At 34.7% G+C, this 15,126-nt stretch overlaps 4 protein-coding genes across 4 annotated transcripts in view; 1 reads left to right on the top strand and 3 right to left on the bottom strand.

The window, feature by feature from the left end:
• Positions 1-865: 865 nt before the first annotated feature.
• LOC137648291 (pupal cuticle protein Edg-91-like) lies at positions 866-1,875 on the bottom strand. Its single transcript, XM_068381219.1, has 2 exons — positions 1,711-1,875; positions 866-1,396 (listed from the first exon to the last, which is right to left on the bottom strand). The coding sequence occupies exons 1-2, from the start codon at positions 1,873-1,875 to the stop codon at positions 866-868; spliced, it is 696 nt and encodes a 231-aa protein (XP_068237320.1).
• Positions 1,876-3,955: 2,080 nt separating this feature from the next.
• On the bottom strand, positions 3,956-4,961 carry LOC137648849 (glycine-rich protein-like). Its single transcript, XM_068382013.1, has 2 exons — positions 4,950-4,961; positions 3,956-4,614 (listed from the first exon to the last, which is right to left on the bottom strand). The coding sequence occupies exons 1-2, from the start codon at positions 4,959-4,961 to the stop codon at positions 4,099-4,101; spliced, it is 528 nt and encodes a 175-aa protein (XP_068238114.1). The 3' UTR covers positions 3,956-4,098.
• Positions 4,962-7,210: 2,249 nt separating this feature from the next.
• Positions 7,211-8,353, bottom strand: LOC137648845 (pupal cuticle protein Edg-91-like). The gene is made up of 2 exons (XM_068382010.1): positions 8,311-8,353; positions 7,211-7,795 (listed from the first exon to the last, which is right to left on the bottom strand). The coding sequence occupies exons 1-2, from the start codon at positions 8,320-8,322 to the stop codon at positions 7,265-7,267; spliced, it is 543 nt and encodes a 180-aa protein (XP_068238111.1). The 5' UTR covers positions 8,323-8,353; the 3' UTR covers positions 7,211-7,264.
• Positions 8,354-11,335: 2,982 nt separating this feature from the next.
• Positions 11,336-15,126, top strand: part of LOC137648853 (uncharacterized PE-PGRS family protein PE_PGRS46-like) — a 52,054-nt gene continuing 48,263 nt past the window's right edge. The window contains exons 1-4 of the mRNA XM_068382018.1: positions 11,336-11,406; positions 11,774-12,158; positions 12,354-12,392; positions 12,621-12,692. Of these exons, the coding sequence (XP_068238119.1) occupies positions 11,395-11,406; positions 11,774-12,158; positions 12,354-12,392; positions 12,621-12,692 (508 nt within the window). The 5' untranslated portion in view covers positions 11,336-11,394. The remainder of the gene's footprint in view (positions 11,407-11,773; positions 12,159-12,353; positions 12,393-12,620; positions 12,693-15,126) is intronic.

Here is a 15,126-nt window from a genome sequence, read left to right as displayed (position 1 = left end):
TTCTTTATCAGGTTTCTGGTGTTTTCTTATAGTTTACCTTGATCTTGTTTGGGAACTTTTCAACCTATATCTTGTGCTAATTCCAATACAACTTTCTTACATTACTATTTATTTCTTCTTGACTTGCTTCTATTTCATCATGTAGCTGGGAGTACATATTTTGTATTGCTAAACTAAACTCATCAGATTTTTTCTTATTACAGGCGTATTTACTTTTTTTCTTAAAATTAGTTTCTGTCATTCATCCTTAGATCCAGACAAATTTTAATTTTTACCATTTAATTGTTGCTTGATACAAACTTTTTTAACAGTTACATACTTAACAAAAAAAAAGAGATGTATATATGTATATATCACATACACACACAAACAAACACGCACACACACACACACACACACACACACACATATATATATATATATATATATATATATATATATATATATATATATATATATACATATATATATATATATATATATATATATATATATATATGTATATATTTATATGTATGTATACAGAGATTATATATATATATATATATATATATATATATATATATATATATATATATATATATAAATATATATATATATATATATATATATATATATATATATATATATATATATATATCTGTGTGTGTATATGGAAATAATTGTGTTAGAAAGAAAAAAATCACAGCAAATATATACATTTATTTTGATAATGTTCATATTGTGTGATATAAAAATGTATGTTCCACAATATCTAAATGGACGTTTGTATCATTGTCTAATCATCCTTCGTAGAGATCCTCCAAGAAGGATTTCCAGTGGCACCAGTTGTGTTTTCCTCCGATACAGGTTTAGGGTCAACGCCCTACTTTCCCAGCAGGTTTGTGTGGCCATGGGACAAACCACCTAATCCTCCAAACTGGTTTCCAATATGGTTTCCGTGACTGTATCCATCGGAGTGACTGTATCCATTGGCGTAGTTACCAGCGCTCAAGAGACCACCGTAGCCACCGTATCCACCTCCGTATCCACCGTTTAAGCCTAAGCCAAGACCACCAAGTCCAAGTCCGCCATAGCCAAGTCCTCCGAGAGGTAATACTGGCTCTGGATCAGCACTTCGCTTTCCTAGGAAGTGTGTGTTAAGATGGCCATTTGACAGTCCACCCAATCCTCCATATCCTGCTCCAATGTGGTTTCCATGATTGTATCCATTGGAGTGGCTGTATCCATTGGCATAGTTACCAGCACTCAAGAGACCCCCGTAGCCACCGTATCCACCACCAAATCCACCGTTGAATCCGAGACCTCCTAATCCAATGCCACCGAGTCCCCCAAGACCTCCATAGCCGATTACAGGAGCACCTTCAGCCACAAAGGCCACCAAAACGACTGCGATCTGATGAGGATATCAAAATTGTTAATCATGATAAGAGAGAGAGAGAGAGAGAGAGAGAGAGAGAGAGAGAGAGAGAGAGAGAGAGAGAGAGATTTTTTTAATTTTATATTTCCATTTCCTTGTTTTATTACCTATATCATAAAATATTTTCATATATGATGAAAACGCGTTTGATATTCATGGACTAACTTTCATATAATTATAGTCTTTAAACTGTAAGAATAATGTAATAAACAATTATCAGGAAACTATGTTTTCTCTAGACACCTCACTCATTATACGTATGTGTTTTTGTGTTTTATAAGTTTGTATACTAAGGCCTTACCAATGATCTCATAACTGTTTCTTTGGAGAGTAGATCTCTGTTGTATGACAACTGGCTTGTTAATGTTGTCCGTCTTGTGAATTACCTTTATATACAAGAGGACAGCGCAAGCATCATCCCTAAGCCACACCCAGAGTTCAAGAAATGATGTCATTGACCATGAATCCGTCAGAATCCGGAATAACCAAAGACCTTGAAGTTATATTAATTCTATTATTAGTTCATCTCTCTAACACTGTGTCTCTATCCCTCGTCTAATTACGACTGTAATCATTTATGTACCGTTTTACAATTCTGTTTATTCCCTTTGCATTATTCTTAACCTGAAATATTTTTTTCAAAATGGAAAATAATTTTGATCATTATTTCTTTATTGTTTTTATCAAATATTTCAAGGCTTTTTAATAACGTCCCAAGTATGAGTAATGTTAATAATTTTATGATTTCTTATAAGTACTTCATAGTACATACTGGAACCGACGCATGTGATAAGAAAATGTAGTTCCTTGTTCGACAAATATTTTCCTTGTCATTCTGTCATTGATTTGTATTCTAATTTGCCACCAGGAGGATGACTTGAACCGTCTCCTACAGTACTCATGTTCAAAAGTACAAAAATTTACATAAAATTGGTAGTCGTATAAAAGTATTAATCTATCGTACAAAATATTCATCTAGCAAAAATAAATCCTTTATCTGAATATTTAGTGGTTCGAGAAAAAGAAAAACTGAGTTATTATCGCTACATTTTTACTATTATTCTTTATCATAGTATAAAGATTTCGTGCAGAGAACTTCCTCAATATTACTTACTTCATATTTTTAGATTTTGTTGTTTTAAAGCTAAGAAAATAAATCAGAATAATAAATTATCTAGAATGCATTATCTGAAGTTCTTAAGGTCTAAACTTGAATAGTTTTTAGAGTAATGATGACCAAACTCGAGGTAGTAACAGAGTTATGCAGAAAAAGTAAAAAGTATAATCTTATTACATATTTAAAGACAATATACATTTTTTTGCAAAAATTCCATTCAGTATAATAAAGCCGTATCAAGCAGGTATTACTTCATCTACTTTATATAATCAAAATTTTACATTTTGATCCGGACTTGCCTTTGCTAGCTATCTGACTAATAAAATTATTCGGGAATAATTAATCTATAGCATATTGTTTTTTTAAGGTATCGGTGAAAAAAAAAAAAAACTCGATAAATTTTTCATTTAATTTTACCTGAATTTTATTATTACGCTGTATTTTTATTTATTCTTTTTTAAATCTATGATATTTTCTAGTATGTTCTTATTAAATTTATACTTATAAATCTAATAAAATATATCACCTTTTAAAAACCTAGAGTTAATTTTAACCAATGCTGTTTTTTTTATTAGTCCATATTAAGATTATTAAAACAATCATTATTTTTTTTTGAAATTATTAAAATTAGTATCATTTATCAAATTGTAAAAATAATAAGTCATTCAGTTGAAGAAATACGAGAGATGTCTATGTGCTGCTACAGGCAGAGCGCGTGTCGGAAATATACAATTGGTTTCCATCAACAGAATAATACACAATTTAATATCGTTCACAGCAGGTTACGCAAAAGTCAGGACCTCATTCCGTGATATCTTGTTCCTATTGCCACCTGGTCTTCATTGCAATACATTGTGAGTTGTTGTCTTAGAGAATAATGTTCCTCTTCCTGATTATATTCATCTTTGTTCTCTACTTTTTCTGTCCTTTTCTACTTTTTCTATGGACCCATTCCGTTCTTCTTAATGTCCTTCTATTGTCTGTCATTCTCATTACATGTCCTACCCATGTCCATTTCTTTTTCTTACATGTTAGAATATCCTCTACTTTAGTTTGCTCTCGTATCCATGTTGCTCTTTATCTGTTTCTTTGAGTTATTCTCATCATTATTATTTCCATAGCTCTTTGAGTTGTAACTAGTTTATGTCCCAAAGCTTTAGTAAGCCTCTAAGTTTCTGATGCATAAGTTACTACTAGTAAGACCATCTGCTTAAATACTTTTCTTTTTAGAGAAAGTGACATTTTACTTTTCATAATTTCATTTTGTTTACCAAATGCTCTCCATCACATGCTTATCCTTATTTTAATTTCGGTCTCGTGTATTTGTAATTACTCAATCAAATCCAAAGTTGCTTACCACATGTAATAGGTTGTATTTGAAGAGAAAACAATTTACAGCAAATATATATGTTTATTTTGATAATGCTCATAATGTACAATAAGAGAAAAGCTTCGCAAACATCGAATATTAATTCATGTTTGAGTTGAATCCGTGGGCGTCTTCGTCTAATCCAGTGGCACCAGTTGTGTTTTCCTCCTAGGCAGGTTTAGGGTCAACGCCTTACTTTCCCAGCAGGTTTGTATGGCCATGGGACAGACCACCTAATCCTCCAAACTGGTTTCCAATATGGTTTCCGTGACTGTATCCATCGGAGTGACTGTATCCATTGGCGTAGTTACCAGCGCTCAAGAGACCACCGTAGCCACCGTATCCACCTCCGTATCCACCGTTTAAGCCTAAGCCAAGACCTCCAAGTCCAAGTCCGCCATAGCCAAGTCCTCCGAGAGGTAATACTGGCTCTGGATCAGCACTTCGCTTTCCAAGTAAGTGTGTGTTAAGATGGCCATTTGACAGTCCACCCAATCCTCCATATCCTGCTCCAATGTGGTTTCCGTGATTGTATCCATTGGAGTGGCTGTATCCATTGGCATAGTTACCAGCACCCAAGAGACCTCCGTAGCCACCGTATCCACCACCGAATCCACCGTTGAATCCAAGGCCACCGAGTCCCCCAAGACCTCCATAGCCGATTACAGGAACACCTTCAGCCACAAAGGCCACCAAAAGGACTGCGATCTGATGAGGATATCAAACTTATTAATCATGATAGAGAGAGAGAGAGAGAGAGAGAGAGAGAGAGAGAGAGAGAGAGAGAGAGAGAGAGAGAGAGAGATTCTTTTAAAATTTTATATTTTCATTTCCATGTTTTATTACCTATATCATAAGATATTTTTAAATATGACGAAAACGCGTTTGATATTCATGGACTAGCTTCCATGTAATCAGATTCCTTTAAACTGTAAGAATAATGGATTAAACAATTATCAGAAAACTATGTTTTCTCTAGCAACCCCACCCATTATATGTATGTGTTCTTGTGTTTTATAAGCGTTTGTATATTAAGGTCTTACCAATGATCTCATAGCTGTCTATTAAGAGTAGATCTCTGTTGTTTGATAACTGGCTTGTTAATGCTGTCCGTCTTGTGAATTACCTTTATATACAAGAGGACAGCGCAAGTATTATCCCTTAGCCACACCCAGAGTTCAAGAAATGATGTCATTGACCATGAATCCGTCAGAATCCGGAATAACCAAACACCTTGAGGCTTTATTAATTCTATTATTAGTTCATCTCTTTAACACCGTGTCTCTATCCCTCGTCTAATTTCGACTGTAATCATTTATGAACCATTTTGCAATTCTGTTTATTCCTTTTGCCTTATTCTCAACCAGCACGATTTTTTATATAATGCCAAATAATTTTGCTCATTATTTCTTTATTGTTTTTATCAAATATTTCAAGGCTTTTTAATAACGTCCCAAATATGAGTAATGTAGATAATTTTATGATTTCTTAGAAGTACTTCATAGTACATACTGAAACTGACACATTTGATAAGAAAATGTAGTTCCTTGTTCGACAAATATTTTTCTTGTCATTCTGTCATTGATCTGTATTATAATTTGTCACCAGGAGGATGACTTGAACCGTCTCCTACAGTACTCTTGTTCAAAAGTACAAAGATTTACATAAAATAGGTAGTCGTATAAAAGTATATGTATTAATCTATTCTACAAAATATATATCTAGCTAAAATAAATCCTTTCTCTGAATATGCAGTGGTTCGCTACATTTTTACTATTATTCTTTATTACAGTATAAAGATTTCGTGCAGAGAACTTCCTCAACATTACTTACTTCATAATTTTAGATTTTGTTGTTTTAAAGCTAAGAAAATAAATCAGAATAATCAATTATCTGGAATGCATTATCTGAAGTTCTTAAGGTCTAAACTTGAATAGTTTTTAGAGTAATGATGACCAAACTCGAGGTAGTAACAGAGTTATATAGAAAAAGTAAAAAGTATAATCTTATTACATATTTAAAGACAATATACATTTTTTACAAAAATTCCATACGGTATAATAAAGCCGTATCAAGCAGATATTACTTCACCTACTTTATATAATCAAATTTAACATTTTGATCTGGACTTGCCTTTGCTAGCTATCTGACTAATAAAATTATTCGGGAATAATTAATCTATAGAATATTGTTTTTCTAAGGCATCGGTGAAAGAAAAACTCGATAATTTTTTTTTTTAATTTTACCTGAATTTTATTATTGCCTCTCCGTCTTTTTATTTATTATTTATAAATCTATGAAATTTTCTAGTATGTTCTTAATAAATTTATACATATAAATCTAATAAAATATATCATCATTTAAAAACCTAGAGTTAATTTTAACCAATGCTGTCTTTTTTATTAGTACATATTAAGATTTTTAAAATAATTATTAATATTTTTTAAATTATCAAAATTAGTATTATTTACTAAATTATAGAAATAATAAGTTATCCAGTTTAGGAAATACGAGAGATGTCTATATGCTGCTACAGGCAGAGCGCGTGTCGGAAATGTACCATTGGTTTCCATCAACAGAATAATACACAGTTTAATATCGTTCACAGCAGGTTATGTAAAAGTCAGGACCTTATTCCATGATATCTTGTGCCTATTGCAACCTGGTATTCATCGCAGTATATTGCGAGAGAATAATGTTCCTCTTCCTGATCATCTTCATCTTTGTTCTCTGCTTTTTCTGTCTTTTACTACTTTTTCTATGGACCCATTCGGTTATTCTTAATGTCCTTCTATTGTCTGTCATTCTCATTATAGGTTCTACCCATGTCCATTTCTTTTTCTTACATGTTAGTTTTCTCTCGTATCCATGTTGCTCTTTAACTGTCTTAGTGTTATTCTCATCATTATTCTTTCCATAGCTCTTTGAGTTGTAACTAGTTTATGTTCTAAGGCTTTAGTAAGCCTCCAAGTTTCCGATGCATAAGTTAATACTGGTAGGACCATCTGATTAAATACTTTTCTTTTTAGAGAAAGTGACATTTTACTTTTCATAATCTCATTTTGTTTACCAAATGCTCTCCATCACATGCTTATCCTTCTTTTAATTTCGGTCTCGTGTATTTGTAATTACTTAAGCAAATCCAAAGTTGCTTACCACATTTATTGGGTTGTATTTGAAGAAAAAGAAATTTACAACAAATATATATGTTTATTTTGATAATGCTCATTATGTACAATAAAAAAAACTTCGCAAACATCGAATGTTAATTCATGTTTGAGTCGAATCCGTGGGTGTCTTCGTCTAATCCAGTGGCACCAGTTGTGTTTTCCTCCTATAGAGGTTTAGGGTCAACGCCTTATTTTCCCAGCAGGTTTGTATGGCCATGGGACAGACCACCTAATCCTCCAAACTGGTTTCCAATATGGTTTCCGTGACTGTATCCATCGGAGTGACTGTATCCATTGGCGTAGTTACCAGCGCTCAAGAGACCACCGTAGCCACCGTATCCACCTCCGTATCCACCGTTTAAGCCTAAGCCAAGACCTCCAAGTCCAAGTCCGCCATAGCCAAGTCCTCCAAGGGGTAACACTGGCTCTGGATCAGCACTTCGCTTTCCAAGTAAGTGTGTGTTAAGATGGCCATTTGACAGTCCACCCAATCCTCCATATCCTGCTCCAATGTGGTTTCCGTGATTGTATCCATTGGAGTGGCTGTATCCATTGGCGTAGTTACCAGCACCCAGGAGACCTCCGTAGCCACCGTATCCACCACCAAATCCACCGTTGAATCCAAGACCACCTAATCCAAGGCCACCGAGTCCCCCAAGACCTCCATAGCCGATTACAGGAGCACCGTCAGCCACAAAGGCTACTAAAAGGACTGCGATCTGATGAGGATATCAAACTTATTAATCATGATGAGAGAGAGAGAGAGAGAGAGAGAGAGAGAGAGAGAGAGACTCTTTCTACAATTTTATAGTTTATTTAACTGTTTAATTCCAAGTTTGAAATATTTCATGTACAACAAAATGCGTTTGGTATTTCTGGGGGTACCTTCCGGGGAATAGCATTTCTTTAGACTATTGGCAATAGTTTATAGACATATATTTGTGATGCATTAATGTTAAACAATTATTTCAAAATTGAACTACGCAAACTTTAAACAGCGATAGCAAGTACTATAGGTATTTATATATATAGACATATACAGTATATATATAAATGTATATATATATATATATATATATATATATATATATATATATATATATATATATATATATATATATACACATTATATATGTGTGTGTATATATTCTCATGTTTTTTGTAGTGACCTCACCATATGTATATACTTGTATGTACAGTATGTTTAATGTGTGTTCGTATATTAAGGCCTTACCAATGATCTCATAACTGTTTGTTTTGAGAGTAGATCTCTGTTATATGATATCTGGCTTGTTAATGCTGTCCGTCTTGTGAATTACCTTTATATACAAGAGGACAACGCAAGCATCATCCCTTAGCCACACCCAGAGTTCAAGAAATGATGTCATTGACCATGAATCCGTCAGAATCCGGAATAACCAAAGACCTTGAAGCTTTATTAATTCTATTATTAGTTCATCTCTCTAACACTGTGTCTCTATCCCTCGTCTAATTACGACTTTAATCATTTATGAACCGTTTTGCAATTCTGTTTATTCCTATTGTATTATTCTCAACCAGCATTTTTTTTATAATGGAAAATAATTTTGCTCATTATTTCTTTATAGTTTTCATCAAATATTTAAAGGCTTTTTAATAACGTCCCAAATATGAGTAATGTTCATAATTTAAGGATTTCTTAGAATTACTTCATGGTACATACTGAAACCGACGCATATGATGAGAAAATGTAGTTCCTTGTTCGAGAAATATTTTTCTTGATATTCTGTCATTGATCAGTATTATAATTTATCACCAGGGGGATGACTTGAACCGTCTCCTACAGTACTAATTTTCAAAAGTATAAAAATTTACATAAAATAGGTATTCGTATAAAAGTATAAGTATTAATCTATCGTACAAAATATATATCTAGCAAAAATAAATCCTTTCTCTGAATATGCAGTGGTTCGGGAGAAAGAAAAAACTAAATTATTATTATCGCTACATTTTTACTATTATTCTTTATTATAGGATAAAGATTTTGTACAGAGAACTTCCTCAATATTACTTGCTTCATAATTTTAGATTTTGTTGTTTTAAAGTTCAGAAAATCAAAATAATCTATTATATAAAATTCATTATCTGAAGTTCTTTAGGTCTACGATTACATAGTTTTCAGAGTAATAATGACCAAAATTGAGGTGTTAACAGTTACAAAAAAAAAAAAAAAAAAAAAAAAAAAAAATCCTATTCCATATTTAGAGACAATATACACTTTTTACAAAAATATAATTCAGTGTAATAAAGTGGTATCAAGCAGGCTTTACTTTACATATTTTCATCATCATCATCCTCATCATCATCTCCTACGCCTATTGATTAAAGGGCCTCGGTTAGATTTCGCCAATCGTCTCTATCTTGAGCTTTTAAATCAATACTTCCCCATTCATCATCTCCCATTTCACACTTCATAGTCCTCAGCCATGTAAGCCTGGGTCTTCCAACTCCTATCGTGCCTTGTGGAGCCCAGTTGAAAGTTTGGTGGAGTAATCTCTCATGGTGAGTGTGATTATTTTACGTAATCAAAATTTAATATCTTGATCCGCACTTGCCTTTGCTCTATAGTAGCGTATTCAGTTGAAGAAATACGAAACATATCTAGGTGCTGGTATAGGCAGTGCTTGACCGAAATATACAATGGGTTTCGATCAAGAGATTTATAGACAATTTAATATCGTTAACAGCAGGTTACGTAAAAGTCAAGACCTTATTCCAAGATATCTTGTAGCTATTGCAACTTGGTCTTCATTGCAATACATTGTGAGTTGTTGTCTTGGAGAATAATGTTCCTCCCCCTGATCATCCCCATGTTTGTTCTCTACTTTTACTATGTCTACAGTGTTTTCATTGATTTCTTTACTACAAATTTTCTCCCTTTTATTTCTAATTCTCTCACTCTCATAATTACCCTCAGCATTTATCCCAGATAATTAAAGACAGTCTATGATGTTCGTAGAAAAAAAACATACTACCACCACGGAACAGAGAACAGACTGTGGTTCCTGTTGTCACTGAAAATTAATGAACATTTTTTTTATATCCAGCTGCAACAAATATGTTTCACGATCATCTATGATTCTCAGAAATTTTTCTTACAATACATTACAAATACTCAGAATAATTAGCATTACTCCTGTTGCAGAATTATCTTTGGTCAGAATAAATGCTATAAAGTGCGAGATTAGTTCGGAGTAACTGTAAACTTGGTGTTAAACCCTGTTTAATACATACCTGTGGCCTGTGGTTATTAGGTATTTTTGTAGACAGATAAAAATTTGAAATAGTATAAAAGCAGTGAAAATTAGATGAGGAATAAAGTGGTAATAAAGCATAATATAACATAAATAAAAAATTGAATACAATATAGATCTGGCATGGCAGAAGTATTAGAAAAATAACGCTGTTACATCCAGAAACGAATTCTTCCAAGAGAGAAACTATTTGATCAAGGTGCTGACCCCCTGATCCCATAGCCTTACCATCCTTGGTCCTACCAGAGTTGTAGATGGGTACTCACGTTAATACATTAGCATAACTGACTATAAAAACTATACAACTTTTTAAAAACCACAACTAAATGAAAATATGGTTGCTGGCGGTAAAAGGATATTTTCTTGTACGACTCGAACAGAATAGATATTCAAACAATAAAAAGAAGTCGATGACATTTCTACTTTCATATAGATCTACACCCTGACTACAGATTAATAAACCTTGATAACTACCAAGTCCATAATGCATATATCAGAAGAAGGACATGAGGTTTTAACGGGATCGATCCCATCAAAGCGAGAGAGAGAGAGAGAGAGAGAGAGAGAGAGAGAGAGAGAGAGAGAGAGAGAGAGAGAGATTATTATTATTCAAATTATTAGAATTACTATTATTAAAATTATCAAAATTGTACTGGTCCAGAAGAACTACATAGGGATTTAACGGAATCGATCCCATGTAAACTTACTACCATCTTAAAAAATATGTCTGCGAGAGAGAGAGAGAGAGAGAGAGAGAGAGAGAGAGAGAGAGAGAGAGAGAGAGAGAGAGAGAGAGAGAGAAACGAACTATGTCTAAGACCATGTGGTAAATCAAGGACATCGCTGGACTCCCAGTTTCATGGTCAGTGACATCATTTCTTGAACTCTGGGTGTGGTTGGGGATTTTTTGGGAAAAGGATAATACTTCCATTGTTTTTTCTGTATATAAAAGACGTTCTGAACGTGGCTTACCATAACAGAGACAGCCTTCATTCAGCAGAGATCTACTGGTGAAGCGATAGATAATGAGGTCTTTGGTAAGAGGTTTTTAACGTTATGCTTTAAAATATATGGATGTATTACTATCTCTAATTACTGAATGCCTTGCTATAAGCATTTGTACCGTGTATCACTTTGCACAACTAAAGTCCATTAAAAATCTATTTTGGTATTAGCCTTTCAACACTGTCGAAATGATTGCGATAATTACTGTTAGATTGTTTTGAACATATCAAATTTAACGTACAGAATGTTTAGAGCAACATTTCTCTATATGGTTATGATAATATACCAGCAGTTATACAAATGTTTCACATGATAATATAAACAACATTACTCCTCTATCTCTCTTTCTTCTTATACGGTATTATAATATGAGATAATTAAGCTAGATGTATGCTTCAGTTTGCAGTCCTTTTGGTGGCCTTTGTGGCTGACGCTACTCCTGGAATCGGCTATGGAGGTCTTGGGGGACTTGGTGGCATTGGATTAAGAGGTCTTGGATTCAATGGAGGATACGGTGGTGGATATGGTGGCTACGGTGGTCTCCTGAGTGCTGGTAACTATGCCAATGGATACAGCAATTCCAATGGATACAATCATGGAAACTACATTGGAAACCAGTATGGAGGATTGGGTGGACTGTCTCATGGCCATCTGAACAAACATTTCCTCGGAAAACGAAGTGCTGATCCAAAGCCAGGATTACCAATCGGAGGACTAGGTGGACTGGGCTATGGAGGTCTCGGTCTCGGTGGACTAGGGTTGGGTCTTAACGCAGGACATGGTGGTGGATATGGTGGCTACGGAGGTCTCTTGAGTGCTGGTAATTATGCCAATGGATACAGCAATTCCAATGGATACAGTCATGGAAACCACATTGGAAACCAGTATGGAGGATTGGGTGGACTGTCACATGGCCATCTGAACAAACACTTCCTCGGCAAACGAAGCGCTGATCCAGAGCCAGGATTACCCATCGGAGGACTAGGTGGACTGGGCTATGGAGGTCTTGGTCTTGGTGGTCTAGGGTTGGGTCTTAACGCAGGACATGGTGGTGGATATGGTGGCTACGGAGGTCTCTTGAGTGCTGGTAACTATGCCAATGGATACAGCAATTCTAATGGATACAATCATGGAAACTACATTGGAAACCAGTATGGAGGATTGGGTGGACTGTCACATGGCCATCTGAACAAACACTTCCTCGGAAAACGAAGTGCTGATCCAGAGCCAGGATTACCAATCGGAGGACTAGGTGGACTGGGCTATGGAGGTCTCGGTCTCGGTGGACTGGGATTGGGTCTTAACGCAGGACATGGTGGTGGATATGGTGGCTACGGAGGTCTCTTGAGTGCTGGTAATTATGCCAATGGATATAGCAATTCCAATGGATACAATCATGGAAACTTTATTGGAAACCAGTATGGAGGATTAGGTGGTCTATCCCACGGTCACACTCATTTACTGGGAAAATAAAGGGTTGACCTTTAACCAGTGTCTCAGCCTTTGAAAGAACATGTTGTCAGACCTGTATATGAATTCTTAATCGAAACCTGAAGCTATTTAGAAATGATATTTTCTTTGGATTTATTTTATATTGTACATTATGAGCGCTTATAAATATACTTATATCTTTGCAACATATTTTCTAGTTTCTTTAATTATTCCTTTTACCTGGAAGGATATACACAATCACCTGCATTTAAACTGAATGTCAAAGTATTTATTATCAAAGAAATGAGGATAAACTAATCGGTCATGCATGATTATATTCATAATATTCAAGTGAGAGTAATCTAAATTCTATCCTTTTGTGTAAAATAATTTTATTATTCGAACTCATATTTCATTTTAATAATCTTTGACTGCAATAATACAGCATCCGGTATATGCTTAGCATAATCTGGACGTATTAAGAGGAAATAATTTCTTCTCAAATTACCAGATATGAAAATGAGAATATTGTTATTACCAGTAGTGCTCACTTATAAAAATACATAAATTTTTAGTATATTGAATGCTTCATAATTTATCAAAGTTGTGTGCAGGCCTACATATTTTGTATTCGAATGTATACTATTTTCTCATTAGATATATAGTATATATATATATATGTATATATACATATATATATATATATATATATATATATATATATATATATATATATATATATATAAATATATATGCGTATTATATATATATATATATATATATATAGCATATTCATAATTTCATGTATGCAGACAGGATATTAAAATATATCCTGCTAGATTTAGAAATTGTTCTGATAGCTACAGCAAAGCATTGACATCGAAAAAAGTCCTGTTTACTCATCCGGATGCATCTCAAAATTGAATACAAACTCTTAGTAATCCTATAGCACAGATCCTCAAAAAAAAGTCATCAAAACCACTGATAAACCTTCAATAGAGCTTGTGGACAAAGGCAAATGTTGCTTAAACACCTGTAAGAAACCATTTTTCTCCAGACCCTTTTTTTCGAAAATAAATCAGAATACCAGATATTCACCAAATGAGACAATAATATTGACAATTTCTAGATATAAAACCTCAAAGAGTGCCGGTGAAACTCCACGGTAGTCAAGGGCTTTATGCTGGGGTCACACTTACGAGGTAGGCCTTGGCCATCAGAGGAGATATGGTAAAATCTAGAAAATTTGAATACTGCAGGCGCTTTCAAGTTTTATTCCAGCACATATTTTTCGAAACGCAAGACACTGCGGCATACAGGAATCATAATGCAGAGTAGGGGACCAGGGAAGATGAACATCTCTGGCACAGAGCAATAAGGGCAATACATGGGGATACATCGCCATATGATACACCGCTGTATATGGGATCTCATCGCAGTGGGCAAGTTGTAACATCTCAATTAGTTGGGCATTTTGCGGGAATGATCTTTGTGTAAGCGATATACATGCGATATGGATCGCAGCAGGGGTGATCCACGGGAGTCCCGTATATAAAAAGGCACCACCAATGAATAGGATCTTTAGATGAAGCAAATAGAGTAGACGGTTATCTTTGGTCAGTGATTGTACACACGCACACACACACACACACTCTCTCAATTTGAGGTAGATTCAGGTTTATAATTCTCAAATCTGTACAAGGGAGTTATTATTATGATTTGATATAAAATAATACTAGATTTTAACCATAATTAATCAATGCAGTGTTCAGATACAAAGCTTGACCGTGGATGGCGTACCGCCGCTCCCAGTTTGTATACCAGTGCTGAATGCATGCTCAATGATGTATGTTGTCCCATCTCTCATAGGTAGGTATACCGCATATATAGTTTTGAGAGGCATTTAGGTTAGCAATAACGGTGGAACAGAACACATATAATGCGATGCATTATCTCCTTAAATGCGTTGTGCCGCAGATGCCCGACCATCACCGCACACTAGGCGAAAAAAATGGAGCAGGTTTCATTCTGTCTGCCAGTGTAGCGACGGAGCGTGGCAAACTGGGATTTATCGCACATGTAACGACGCTCATCTTGGTCTGTGGGATTTAGCATGAAACATACCCGGGATAAATGGCGATGATTGGCGATATGCTCAAAATTTAGCTAAAATCCACATCTAACCGCATTACGTGGTCGTATCGCCCAATTGTGATCCCAGCATCAAAATGCTTACTCTATACTTCCAAAGAAAGCTTAAAACCTCCATCCAAGATACTCTTCTGTCCAAAATTAAACTTGAATATGTCTACAGCAAGTGG

The sequence above is a fragment of the Palaemon carinicauda genome, chromosome 10, assembly GCF_036898095.1.
Source record: "Palaemon carinicauda isolate YSFRI2023 chromosome 10, ASM3689809v2, whole genome shotgun sequence".
Taxonomy (NCBI): domain Eukaryota; kingdom Metazoa; phylum Arthropoda; class Malacostraca; order Decapoda; family Palaemonidae; genus Palaemon; species Palaemon carinicauda.
The sequence above is the reverse complement of the archived record's forward strand: the minus strand, read 5'-3'. Positions and strand labels throughout refer to the sequence as shown.

Coding starts and splice junctions, on each gene's coding strand:
- LOC137648291 (XM_068381219.1), bottom strand. CDS start 1,875: ATGACATCATTTCTTGAACTCTGGGTGTGGCTTAGGGATGATGCTTGC. Junction 1,397..1,710: donor AGATCATTGGTAAGGCCTTA/GTATACAAACTT, acceptor TATCCTCATCAG/ATCGCAGTCGTTTTGGTGGC.